This window comes from Protopterus annectens, chromosome 14.part0 (genome assembly GCF_019279795.1).
Source record: "Protopterus annectens isolate FY-2018-M chromosome 14.part0, PAN1.0, whole genome shotgun sequence".
Taxonomy (NCBI): domain Eukaryota; kingdom Metazoa; phylum Chordata; order Ceratodontiformes; family Protopteridae; genus Protopterus; species Protopterus annectens.
In genome coordinates this window covers 1,101,387,098-1,101,401,270 of record NC_056748.1, presented here as the reverse complement: position 1 = coordinate 1,101,401,270, position 14,173 = coordinate 1,101,387,098, and the positions used below count along the sequence as shown (strand labels likewise).

The following is a 14,173-nucleotide window of genomic DNA, read 5'->3' as shown; positions in this document are numbered from 1 at the left end:
CGAGTGCCAACACGGACAGATTTGCAACAGGAGACACAGTATCCCAATGTGAAGGTCTTCCTTGAAACCAGAGTCTGGGAGGACATCTAGTTTATCCAGTACCTCAATTACTGGATGTGCCAGATAGCGGACACCCACAAGCCATATCTGTCTAAAGGTCTGGATAACTTGCCCAGTAGCAAGGTGGAAAATGGTCTAGACTCTGCAGCAAGTATTTGACCACAGATGTCAGAGTAGACAACACTAGAATAAATACTGAAATTATCTTTTTACAGACAATCAACTCTTTTAGAAGCATCAGCCTTTTTTGAGGGTACTATATGACAGAATCTAGATTACTCTTATTAGCGTCTTTAGTAACCCTTACAGATATAAGGATCCTCAGGCATCTTCCTTAGGAAAGAGAGAGATTCTGGGAACAAGTAGAAAGGACAAAGTACCACTCAACTGCTGCTCATTAACCTGGTGACATCTCCAAACATTGTCACTGACAAGGGATGTTGACCTTATTATCCATGCCCAACTAAGTGACTGTGACCTCCAAATTGTCAAAAACCTAGGGATCCTCACTATGAGGTAACTCTCATAACTCTTGTGCTACTGATGTATTACTAAGTAACAGACCATCAGTGGAAAAATAGGAACTGTTAGTGAAACTCATGATAACAAACAGCAGCACAGTATAGAGAGGGAGAGGAAAGAGTCTGGGGTAGGCATCAGGCACAGCTAGCTAACGGCAAAATCTCTCACTTAACTAGGCTTCCACAAGGCAGCAAAGAACTCGAGTCACCCTTCAGGTTCTAAAGTACAAGCCCCAGAGTAAGACCGGCAACTAGACCTGATTAGACCCAGAAGGACCACTCCTAGTCCTAATTACTCACGAACAGTGAGCAGAACCCAACAAAGTGATGTCCATGATAAATCTGGTCATCCATAGGTTTCTGCTGACATTCCAAAGATACACAAACATAGGAAACTCAGGATATATATTCCAGGGTAGAAGGAAAGGGTGCAACTCTCCTGTCCCCAGGTTTCTCTACTGAGGCCAAGATCCTATAAGTGCATTTGGGCTTGATCCCTTGAAGAGCAAGGGTGAGCTCAACCAACATGAAGAGTTGGAGGGAACAGATGCACACCAGAGTTTCCTTAAGGAAGAACAGGTTGGACCTGGTCTCCAAGTGCATATCCTTTTAAAAATGCTAAGCATGCCTGTCCCAACACTGTCCATGCATCCGACCTTTCAACCCCTGCCAAGAGGGCAACTTTTAGTATTTTCATCATCAAAAAGATGGTGTGAATCTACGGCAATCGTCAATGTTCTGCTCTTACCCAAGGCATTAAAGAGAATGCCAGTGTAGGTCTTGCTTGACAGTATGGAAGCCACAAGGACACTTAATACAAAACATACTCACTGAAATGCAGCACTTCAAAAGACCTGCATCACAACTCTGCAAGCAGCAAAAAAGGCCCACCATCTGAGGATAGATCACTCACGAGAAGCAACAACCAAACACACAATGTCCTCAAATCGTACCTCTCAACTGCCCACATTTTCGCCTCATATTTCTGGTCTGTTCTTCAAAAACAATCTGTGGTTTTCTGGCAAATCGTTATGGACTAAATAATGACAGATACTGGAGTTTTAGACTTCATACCCTTCGGAAAATACATAATAATGCAAAACCTGTTATTCTAGCAACTTTCTAAGTTTATAGGATCAATACTTAAAATCTGGAGCAGGTATCAGTCTTTGGCCACATCTTTTCAGCAGTTAGATGTCCACTATTGTGCCTGGTTGCAATACCACAGTAGTTACATGGCACATCAGTGATTACAAAAGCACACACCATGCACCTTCTTATTTTCTTTCTGTTGACCAGTTTGTTTTTAAAGCATATACCCACAAATATACACAACACAAACCAACTCTATGGTAAAAGTTTAAAGCAAACTTCTAAAACAATAAACCTATGTATAACAGTTTACGATATCATTTAAAAACAAAGCTGCTATCAGAAATCAGCATTTAAACATACACGGGGGATGACAAGAGACTTCCATATGGAAATCATTTGTACATCTATTGTTAAGAGTACTTCCCACGCAGAAACCTTCTACTTACTGTAGATGTTAAGAAAAGTGGAATGCTCCAGACACCGGACTGCAAATGTGTTACTTTGGAAATATTAGACTGCTGGAAAGGTATGTCTGAGGTCTTGCATCTACCTCTAGTAAAGTTCCAAACCATGTGTACTGTATGCAGAGCTAATGATTTTTAAAATTATACATGTTTTAAGATTACACACATCAAAACAAACCGTCTTCTAGTTAAAATGCATAAAGAAAAATAAACATAAATCACAGGCTTAATACATAAAGTGGCTCACCTTACAGTGTTTTTCAAAGTGGGGGAGAGATCTATTCTCAAAGCCATCTGGCACCCTGGATCCGCTGATAGCTTGTTGTCCAACACAAGCAATCATCTGGGAGATGTTAATGAAAGACCCTGAAAGTAAGATCAGGAATCCATATTAGCTGATGTACTCAAACTCTTATGAAAGAATATGTTTTAAATAACCATTCATTTATTTAAATTTGGTTATCAACATGAAGACTAGAAAACATACAGCTTCAAACCTTTGATCTAGAGTCATTATAACACATTACCACGATAATCAACTATCGGCCAAGAGGGAATCCAACTGCTATCCATTGCAATAATTGTCTTATGTGTTTTAAAACTCCAAACATTTAATTTAATAGATTATGATTTTTAACCACCTAAAGATATACTTTTGCCAAAAATTATTCTGCAATTATTGTTTCCTTCTCTTTTAATTAATCTACTCTAACCACCATCTTCCCAAAAGCTGTTATATCTTCAGATTTCTACATCCTAGTTAGAACTTTTGTTTTAGCTACTGTTATCATTAGATGCAGTAAAACATATTCAAATTTACTGTCAAACCCAAAAATGTATAATAGCCTAAAAGATCAAATTACTTTTTTTGTTTGTTTACTGGGCGGGTGGACCATTTTCAATCATGACTCAGGTGAAGTGCAAAACGATTCAACTGGAAATGTCATTAAAAATGGCAAGGAAAGCGTCATAGTATACGCCCCACCCACTGGAAATGTCATTAAAAATGGCAAGGAAAGCGTCATAGTATACACCCCACCCATTGGAAATGTCATTAAAAATGGCAAGGAAAGCGTCATAGTATACGCCCCACCCACTTTTGCAGTTTATCAGGATTTACCAGTAGCTGCTGTGGTTTGATCACAAGGGCAAAGCATTCAATCCACCACCCCAATCACTCCCCATTCAGTCTACACATTCAACAAGAATATCAACTGCTTCAACAACAAACACCAACAAGATGCAATACACATCACATGTATGAAACACTACTTTGTACTGTAGAGTCAGTGAAAACCTGCAGTCATACCAAACTGTGTACCAATATGACAGAAAAGATCTTCAGGAAAGTCAGCTCAGCTGCTATGGATTTTTTCCATCTGTCAACGTCACTTCTCCCCGTTGCACTGTTCTGTATTTTAAAAACAGCACACTGCTCTTGTTTCACAGAGCTGTACCTTTATACCTTGAGATGCGGTTACCACCAATTTGTACTTACTAAGTTACACTGCATTACCATCTGCCTCTCCTGAATCTGACAAACTAGTCTAGTCTGACTAGGAGTCTCATCTCCCCAAATGAGGAGCAGTATTTTTTTCAAACATTTTATTAAAAATTTTGATTTTCACAACTAATACAACAGTACAAATATAAGAACACTGAACATAAGTTACAAGCAGTATTTCACAGTTATCAGGAAAGTACGTCTAACTGAAGTCTACAAGAGTAAACTCTAAATGATAAAAATATACGATTGGTAGGGCAATAATGTCTTCAGAAAGTAGAGATTCAAGTCGTAAAGACCATCAATTCTAAACACTAAGGAAGCAGCATAGAAAGACACTGAAAGCAGGTCGGCAAAAAAGGAAGCTTGTCAAATTTCTAACCAAGAATCAAAGGTAGACACTGAAAATGAAACAAAAATGCAAAATGAAAGAACTGAGAACTTTAGCAGTTAAAGAGAAAACACTGCAAGAGAAGTGTAAATGCAGTTAAGGTACAAGGATGTTGAATAATGACTAGGGCTGCCTTTGAACAAAGTAGTGTTGAATTATTACCTAAGCAGAGTGACCAGTTACATGGCCTAGAGTTCAAGCAGCAGGACCAATTTGGGAAAGTAAAAACAGCTACCAAATTTTTGGCTCAAAATACATCACAGTGGAAGGAATTAAAAATGACAATGACACGGTTACGATACACAGTATGAAATGAAGACGGGATCAGGCATACTAGGTGATGCTTCAGAAAGAAATTAATACTGTTTGTATTATTCCATAACACTAACCTTTCAGCACACTTGACTTTTAACGAGTTTCATTGCCGTACTCTGCTGTCACTGCACGGATAATGCATGGTCTTAATGATCGATGTTTCTGTGGCATTTTGGTCTGCATTCTACCTTGCATTTTCTTGTTGGCTAACTTGCCAGTGGTACAGATCCAATCGTCCAGGTCCCACAATCACACATTTAAGTTCAAAAGCCAGGGTTTTCATTTGGGACAGGGGATCATGCAGCATTTTGGGGTACTGAATCCTGTGTTTTGGTTATAAAGCACTGCTAACGCCGTTATACAATATAAATGCTGTTTCTTGATGGGCAGTCAAATAATGCAGTGTATTAGCTAAAGGAGAAATCCCTTCATGTTGGGTCAAAAAGTAATTATGACATTTATTTTTGTATAAAATGAGGGCTTTTCTTAGGGGTGACAAACTGGCTGCAGACACAAGCAGGAGACATGTTGTCCTGTTTACTGGAAGGCTGGAGTTGTGCCACAAACTGGTGGATGGCACTCCTGCCTGAACAGGACATAGTAAGGAAGGTTTCCATCTACCTAGTGTAGGAAAGCTCTATATAAAAAAAAAAAAAAAGTACACCCATAGGCCTGGAATGGTATGCTCCAAGAAAGAGGCTTAACTGGCACTTGCAAAAACATGTCCTTGACTGGACCAAGACTTTGATGCATACGGTTCAAGGATATATTTATTTTGGCGAGCATATAAAGACTTTTCTTTTCAAAACTTGTTTTGCAGACCCAAGTACAACTCGTCAGCTGTAAAGGTCTATTAACTTAAAAAAAACATAGCATAAATTTCTATGTCTCGTTATGTAGGTATATATGCATAGATGTATAATGGATATGCATGTATTTTTATATATATATATATATATATATATATATATATATATATATATATATATATATACACACACACACACACACACACACACACACACACACACACACACACACACAATATTTTATACATACACACACACACTCACGGGTATTATGTTTTACCACTGTGTGCATTTATCACATGCTGAAATTTTGGCTACACTGGTCGCTAGTGCAATTTGCTGAATTATGTTATGATCAAACTTCAATAGATTGACTGCAAAATAACTTATGAGTTTTCGCTTTCTTAGCTGTTGTTGGACCCTAGAATTAGTTTAAGTCCAAGAGTGTGGGGGCAAATACTCATGTAAAAGCTTGTTCTTTTAAGTGTTTAGGTGACTACAAATGTAACTCACTGGTTTAAACTTTTTATCTTTACTTTGACTCGTAATAAATGTTACCTCATTTGGAATTTTTTTTCTTTCGGACTATTCATTACATACTTTTATTTTTTTATATACATATATTTCACACACAAAGGGACCAGGAGTGCTAGGCAAAAGACTCAGCTCTGTTGTGGTCAGTGTATAGTCCTAGCCTGAGCACCAATGTTGGAAGTACATAGCCAGGGCAGTGCACATTTCCCTTACATTTTTGGAACACAGGATATACTTGCAAAATTGGTTATTCTGTCAGATTTGTGTGCTCTTTCTTTAACCTAGCTGGTAACAGTAATGTGACTCAAGTGACCTTCGTCCAGTAGTCATCAGACCTATCTTGGGCACCGGAGATGAACCAAAGACCACAACTACTGACACTCAAACACTCAAGTGGTACTTTGGTTGGCAGTGGTGAGATTCAAATCTCAGCCATGCTAATCTGGTTCTTCACAAGGTCCACAAAGCTGTGGCAGCAGAAAAGATTTCTCCCTTGTCATATGGATTTGCCTTGGTCAGGAAAGGGCTAGACAATTATTTTTGACAACTTCTGCCCTATATTTTGAATTTTCCAAGAAAGCAAGGAAAAGCACACAAAGATAAACATGTGCCCTTTAGGGTGGTATCCACTACTCAAACTGAAGCAGATTTTTCAATTGTGTTGTTCAGCGAAGCAGATATTTCTCTCTGAAATACCTCAACAATTTACCAGGTCCAGGAAGGCCTCCTTGTGCAGCATTCCTTTATATAGCAGTACTGTTAAGTCTGAAACTAAATTTTCCTCCGAGGGAACACGGGCTGTTGTAGGTCTGCACACATAACCCGCATAGGTGGTAACAAACCCTGGTCTGTTCATGTCCTGTATCACTCTTACTGTCTGCAAGTATTCTTTGAGTCTCTGGAACTCAGACAAGTTATAACATCTCCACAGCATACTGGACTGCCAACATTCATTTAGATTAGCATGCACGCTAATTTTCATGGGACTACAAGTGTTCTGCCCTTTGAGGTCTACAGTGTGAGGTCCCCTGGCATTATCTGAGGCATGTAAAGTCTGACTACTGGGACCATCCCACAGGAGCCACAGCTACCTATTCATATAAAATCTCACTAATGAGACCATCCCACAGGAGCCACAGCTACTTACTCATGTAAAGTCTAACTAATGAGACCATCATAAAATACTGGAAGCCATGTGACCTGAAATGCTGAGAACCTGCCTTGCCGGGGACGAAGCTCTGACGGAATGTAGAAGGCCTGAAGAGTCCCACTCCCAAAGCAATCATTTCAATGGGTAAATGTGGCATGACGTAGTACCCCCTTGTTTGCTGAGACACATCACTGTGATGTTGCATGCAACCACCAGTAAAGGGCCTGGAGCACTTAGATGGTAGAGATTTCAAAGCATGAATTACTGCTAACATCTCCTTGAGGTTTATGTGCTTTGGTATGTCTGAACAGTCCAACAGACCTTGCACTTTTCAACTCAAAGCAAACTTGGTAACCACAAATCCAACCACGGAAAACTTGAGCAGTCCAAACACTGGAACTTACGCTGTTCTTTTAGAAAAACTGACAAGTTTATTGCACCAAAACAGTACACTAATACACTGAAAGAAGTTAACCTAGGTTTCGTCGTACATTCACGGACTTCATCAGAACAAGTAAGCCCAAACTCCCACTCCCTTTAAAAATACCTATGAATTGAACAATAATTCAATTACATCATTGGTATCCATAACAACATTAAAAAGACATGCTCCTTAAAAATGTTTTCAACCAGAACCATGTTTTTAACTATAAAATTCAAATACTTATTGTAACAATTATATTTCACACAAATTTGATATTGTCTAAAACGAACCGTATATTTAGTTGGTCAACAAAGGAAATTTTAAAATAATAGTTATATTAATATATAAAAGCATGCTTAACATTCAAAATAATGTTTAAAAATATTAGAAATGATTAAATAAACCTTTTAAAAATAAACCTTTTAAAACTTGATCAAGGTTACTTATACTACAAGGAACCAGGTCTATACATGAACTTTATCCTAAAATATGTTTTAACTTTAACAAAGGGGAGATACTAATACTGTCATTAATGCCCGGATAGGTGGTGGCATCTAATCTTATTTGCCACTTCACTAATGTCCAAATGGACATTCAGTACACATCCTTGAGCATCCTTAATAATTTGTTGTATCACACTAAATTTAAATTCATGTTTGGGATGCTAACATGTCTATACAGGGCATTAGTATTTTTCATGTGTCTAAAACATGCTCACCTATCCTTTCTCTTAATGTTCGACAAGTTTTACCTATATAAAATGCTGGACATTGGTCACATCTAGCAATATATACAACATTCCTACTAAAACAATCAAAATGTCCCTGAATATAGATAACTTCATGTGCTACTACTATTTTATTTCCTGTGGTGGAGATATGCTTCCAGATACTACATCTTCCACACCTAAAGTTTCCAACTGCCCTGCAAGACTCTACTCTATAAAGATAATTCCTTTGTAAAAGATTTTTGAAAGATCTATCTTTCCTATATACATTTATGGGTGGAGTTCTGATTTTGCTGGAAACATTCACATCCAACTTCAAACGTCCCCAGTTCCTTCGTATAGCCTTACCCAGAAATTCTGCATCTACGGTGTTAGTAATAAAATACAAACGATCTTTCCCTTCTCTTTCTTTACTTTTCTTTTTGCCAGTTCCCACATTAACTGCCTGTAGATCAATATCCCTGATTTCTTGTGATTAACCTTTAATATAGGTTGATAAAAACCTGTGTCCCTTTTTACCATAATCTCCTCTTTTATAGTACTAACTAAAGCAGCCGGATATCCTCTTCTTATAAACATTTCCATAATAAATTGTAATTCATCCTTAAATCTCTGAAAATCATTGGTCATTCTGGCAGCCCTAACCATTTGGCCCTTAACAATAGCCTTTTTCGGATGGCTAGGGTGCCAAGCTTTGATAATTCAAATAAGAGTTGGAGAAAGTGGCCTTCCTATAGATATTAGATGTAAGCCTCTTTTTATCTTGATCTACTACTAACTGAACGTCCAAGTAACATATTTCTGTAGAACTATATGTATATATAAATTTAAAAAAATCCACAGTGCTGTTAATGTACTTCAAAAATAACTCCAAATTTTTACTATCTCCATTCCAAACAATAAAAATATCGTCCAGAAATCTTGTGCAATGCTGAATATACTGTTTGTAATCACTCTGAAATACATACTCCTGCTCCCAATAAGACATCACATAATTCGCATAAATGGGGGCACATGCTGCCCCCATTGCTACTCCTGTTACCCGTTTAAAATAACTACCCTCAAAGAACAGGAAATTATTATTCAATACAATTTCCATAAGTGTTACAAAAACATTTACTTGGTCTTGTTCAAAAAGCCCAGTTTTATTCAACTGTCTCCCCAACCAGTCCAGACCAATGTTATTTGGAATTACTGTGTATAAATTACACACGTCAATAGTAAGAAATATAGTAGAAGCATCAATTTTTAACTCATTTAGTTTATGCAAGAAATGCCATGAATCCTTTGTAATATAGTCAAACGTAGTAAGCCCCCTTTGAAGGTGATGGTCAAGATACTTACTAATAAATACAGTCTTATTCCTTTTACCATCAACTATTGGCCTAAAAGTTACATTACTTAAGCCTTTATGTAATTTAGGAATGCCAAATATGTTGCTCACCATAGGAAAATCATTTTTCAAGTAATTAAATACCACTTCATTAATCTGACCCTGGTATAACATATTTTCTATCATTAAATCTATTTTTGAAAAAGCTACATGAATCTCATTTAATGTAACTTCTTCATATGCCTCACCAGTCAGCATCTGAAACATAATTACTATAGTCATTTTTATCCATGACTACAATCCCATTACCCTTGGCAGGTTTCATAAAGCGAATATTTTTATCCGTGATGAGCTCATTTAATAAAACCATTTCATCTTCACTTAAATTATTATTTTCACAATTTAAACCATGCTTTTTACTTTTCTTAAAAAATTCCCTTATTTCTAATTCACAGGCTTTTTCATACAAGGCCACAGTATTATTAATAGTGGGGTTAAACTTACTTGGTTTAAATAATTCCCCATCATTTTGTTAATTATTTCCAGTTACCCACATCTTAATATTCATCTTCCGAGTTAACAATTGTAAGTCAATAAGAACATCAGTAATTGTACCTCTTCTGCTTGGTACAAAGGTAAAACCTTTTGAAAGTAATTCAGCATGCTCAATAATTAATTCTCTGCTTGAATAATTATATACTTTAAAATCCCCATGTTTGTTAACATCTCCTTGAGGTTTATGTGCTTTGGTATGTCTGAACAGTCCAACAGACCTTGCACTTTTGTTCCCATGGAAAGTGCACCCCAAGCATAATCTGAACAGTCTGTCTGAACAGATTGAACAATGGACGGACAAGAGAAAGCAATCCGGAATTGAGAGCTATTTGATCCCTCCAACACTGATTCTTGCCTTGAAAACCCCAACACAGGAATCTGAAGCACAAGGGGTGCAGGTGCTTGGTCCAAGAATTATTTTTAGGTACCAATGAATTTTTCTCATGTGTAATCTATCTGGCAAGTGGTATCATGAGGATTATGGATGCCATGAGGGCTGGAATCCTGAGAAATTCTCTTGCAGGAGCCTAGAGCTGTTGAGAAAAACTCAAAGATATGCCAGTAAATTACCTTTTCTTTTGGAAGGAAGGCCTTGCAGGCCTTTTGCTTGAGTGCATCTGACACCACAAGAAAACAAATTTGTGACAGAATGTGAGACAAGACTTCTGTAGGTTCAAGTGAAACAACCTGACCATCTGCCCTGTAATTAAGGGTTTGTTTCTTTTTTTCCTAGGAATATCCCTAGTGAGACAATGGTTGGGGACAGACCACAGTCCCTGGCTAGATGTCTCTCTAATCCAGAAAACTCCTGTACCTAAAAAGTGTTTGGTTCTCCCATATCTGTAACAGATACTAGAATATCCCTTGATAAAATTGCCTATCCCCTAGTCCACAGTGGCCATTACAGCTACTCCAGTGGGAGTCAAGACAATAGGTAAGTGGTCTGTGGAACTGTCTTTGGCTTTGTCATAGTCACAAGCCATAGACTGAGGCAATAATTTTACCCTTTTTTATCCAAGCTGTATAGCCAGAGAAGAAACCAGATTACTGGTACAGTAACACTAGGAGAAGGTAACTATTCACTAGTAAGCACCAAGGACGCGTTCCCTCCCCCATACTAGCAAACACAAGCAGTACCACTGAAAACTGACACCAGACCTTAAACGTTTAGTCAGAAATAACAGAAAAAGAAGTTATGTACCTACCATAACGTTCCACATTAGTGGTCTTCATCTCGCCTTCCTTCTTGCTGGTTGGGTTCGGAGCCGATCCTCGGCTCCGACTCAGCCATCTTCAATAGGTGGTTACTGGCTCAAGGCTACCCCTTATCCCATAATGCCTAGCGATAGCTACCCAGATCTCATTTGAAATAGCTAACTCCAGACAACATAATAAATCTGTCAAGAATCAGTTGACTATACTTGCCATATTCTCTTAAGTCAAAAAGAGGAAACAAGAGAACACACAGCCAGTGAAACAGAAAAAAACTCCTCTCGATCCACTAGGACAGGGGGATGGAGGGTGGGATGCAAGAAGGAAGGCGAGATGAAGACAACTAACATGGAACGTTATGGTAGGTACATAACTTCATGTTAAGTTGTCTATCTTGCCTTTGTTCTTGCTGGTTGGGACAGCGTCCCTAGCACCTAAAAACCTGGGTGGCTCAGTGGAACAGACTCTCCAGAACAGTGGAACCAAAGTCAGCTCTGCTCCTGGAGACCATATCCAACTTGTAATGAGAAATTATGGTATGAGGGTTTGCCCACGTGGCAGCTGCGCAGATGGAATCCATGGGCAACCTAGACTGGAAGGCTACAGAGGTGGCCAAGGCCCTAGTAGAATGACCTTTCGGTTTAATAGGTAATTGTTTGTTCCTTAACTGATAAATGAAAGAAATAGTGTGTGACAACCATCTAGACAAGGTTACCTTGGAAACTGGAAGACCTTGTTTGCCCAAGGAGTAAGAGAGGAATAGTTGGTCCAATTTCCTTACCTCTTTAGTTCTGTGCAGGTAAAAATGCAATTGCCTATGAACGTCCAATTGGTGTAATTTGTATTCTGCCTTGTTGGTATGATTAGGGAAAAACACCGGAAGATCTATAGATTGGTTTAAATTACTTTCTGAGCAGACTTTAGGGAGAAATGAGGGATTAGTCCTCAGAGCAACCCTGTCCTTATGAAAACCCAAGTATGGAGGACGAACACATAGCGCCTGAAGTTCGGAGACACATCTGGCTGAAGTAATAGCTATCAGAAAGAGTGTCTTCCAAGATAGGAACTTGATAGAGCAGGACCCTACTGGTTCAAAAGGGGGCAAGATTAAGGAGGTTAGGACTAAATTAAGGTCCCAAGGAGGAGGGGGATCTCTCACTGGAGGCCTAAGAAGAGTTGTCTCTCTCAAAAAAGCTTTACATAGCTTATGAGACAATGTTAAAGTTCGAAAAACCAACATGAAAGATAAAAATGGCCGCCATTTGTACCCTGATTGTAGAAGCAGCAGACCCGGAATGAAACAGTTGAGCTAGGAATTACAAGATTTCGTGGACTGGGGCTGAAAAGGGATCCACATTCCTAGTCTTTGTCCAACAAGAAAAACTTTTCCATTTGCTAGCATAAGTTTTCCTCGTTGTAGACTTGTGAGAGGACACAATAATGTCACGGACTGCTGGGGAAATGCTGGGAAGCCTGGCTAAGGGTTGGAAGTGGAGCAACCAAGCTGTGAGCTGGAGAGTTTTGAGGGATTGATGCAACCTGCCTGATTGATGAACCAGGAGGTCTGGAATTGGGTCAAGAGTTGATCGAGAAGGTAACGGTGCAGGAACAGGAACCATATCTGTCGAGGCCAGTAAGGAGCAATGAGGATCATTTTGCAACCCAACGATATTGCTTTCTGTATAAGTTTGAGTATCAGAGGGAATGGAGGAAAGGCATAAAGAAATCCCTGGGGCCAATCGTGGACTACAGCGTCTCTGGGTGTGTGACCCGGAAATGGAAGAAGGGAGAAGTAGTTGCTGCATTTGCTGTTGAAAGGGGTGGCAAAGAGATCGCAACAAGGCTGTCCCCATTTGCGAAAAACAAGATTCGCAACTTCATGATTCAGAGACCACTCGTGAGGCATTAGAATAGATCAGCTGAGCCTGTCTGCTATGACGTTGGAACTCCCAGGGATGTGTGTCGCAATCAGAAAACATTGGGAGGAAATCGCCCACTGGCAAAGTGAGTGCTTCTCGACACAGGGGGTAGGACCTGGTTCCGCCCTGCTTGTTGATGTACCACACCACTGACATGCTGTTCGTTTGAATAGCAATGGTCCCAGGAGGAAGAGAGTCTTGAAGGGCTTGCAACGCCAGGAGCACGGCTCTCATTTCCAGGACATTTATGTGCAGATGGTACTCGTGAGGTTGCCACGTGCCTTGGACTGTCCTGCCCAGATAAGGCCTCCCCCCACCCTATCAGGGAGGTGTCTGTCGTCACTGTGGCTACCAGAGGGGGTTGTATGAAAGGTCTGCCCTGAGTAACTGGTGGGGAGACCATCCACCAAGAAAGATGCCTTTTGCCTGCATCCGTGATCATGATCTTGTAAGTCATGGGTAGCTCTTGGAAAGACCACTGCGTAAACAGAAGCCACTGAAGAATCCTCATATGAAAGCACGTCAGTGGGATTAGGAGAATGGCTGCTGCCATGGAACCCAGAGTTTGAAGGATGTACCTGACTTGGATCCTTTTGCTCTGCATCAGAACCTGTACCTGCTGACGAATTGCGGACACCCTTTCTGGTGGTAGCCTTGCAAACATATCCCTTGTGTCTAAGTTTGCTCCTATGTAAGCGATAGATTGACAGGGCAACAAGGCAGATTTTTCTAAATTTATTGTGATGCCGAGCTGTGAGCAGATTGTGATTGTGTAGTCCCGTGCTTGTATGAGTTGATGCCTGGTGGTAGCAGTAAGGAGCCAGTCATCTAGATACGGAAACACCTGAAATCTTTGACGCCTCAGGTGAGCCGTGACCACTGCCATACATTTGGTGAACACCCTGGGGGCTGTGGTGAGACCAAAGGGCTGAGCTCTGAACTGATAATGACTGGCCCCCAGCCGGAAGCGAAGATATCTCCTGGAGCGCCTGTCCATCTTTATATGGTAGTACGCGTCCTGAAGATCTATAGAGCACATCCAACTGTCCTGACCGAGAAAGGGTAGAATGGACTGTAACATGACCATCCGAAACTTCGTTCTTTGCACAGACCTATTTAGTCTGCTGAGATCCAAATCTGTCTCCAGTCTCCTGTCTTTT

General features: G+C 39.7%; 1 protein-coding gene across 1 annotated transcript in view; it reads right to left on the bottom strand.

The window, feature by feature from the left end:
* The window catches only part of POLR3A (RNA polymerase III subunit A), a 1,593,947-nt gene that overhangs the window by 478,094 nt on the left and 1,101,680 nt on the right, over positions 1-14,173 (bottom strand). Inside the window, exon 18 of the mRNA XM_044055661.1 lies at positions 2,388-2,506. Coding sequence (XP_043911596.1) covers positions 2,388-2,506 — 119 coding nt within the window. The remainder of the gene's footprint in view (positions 1-2,387; positions 2,507-14,173) is intronic.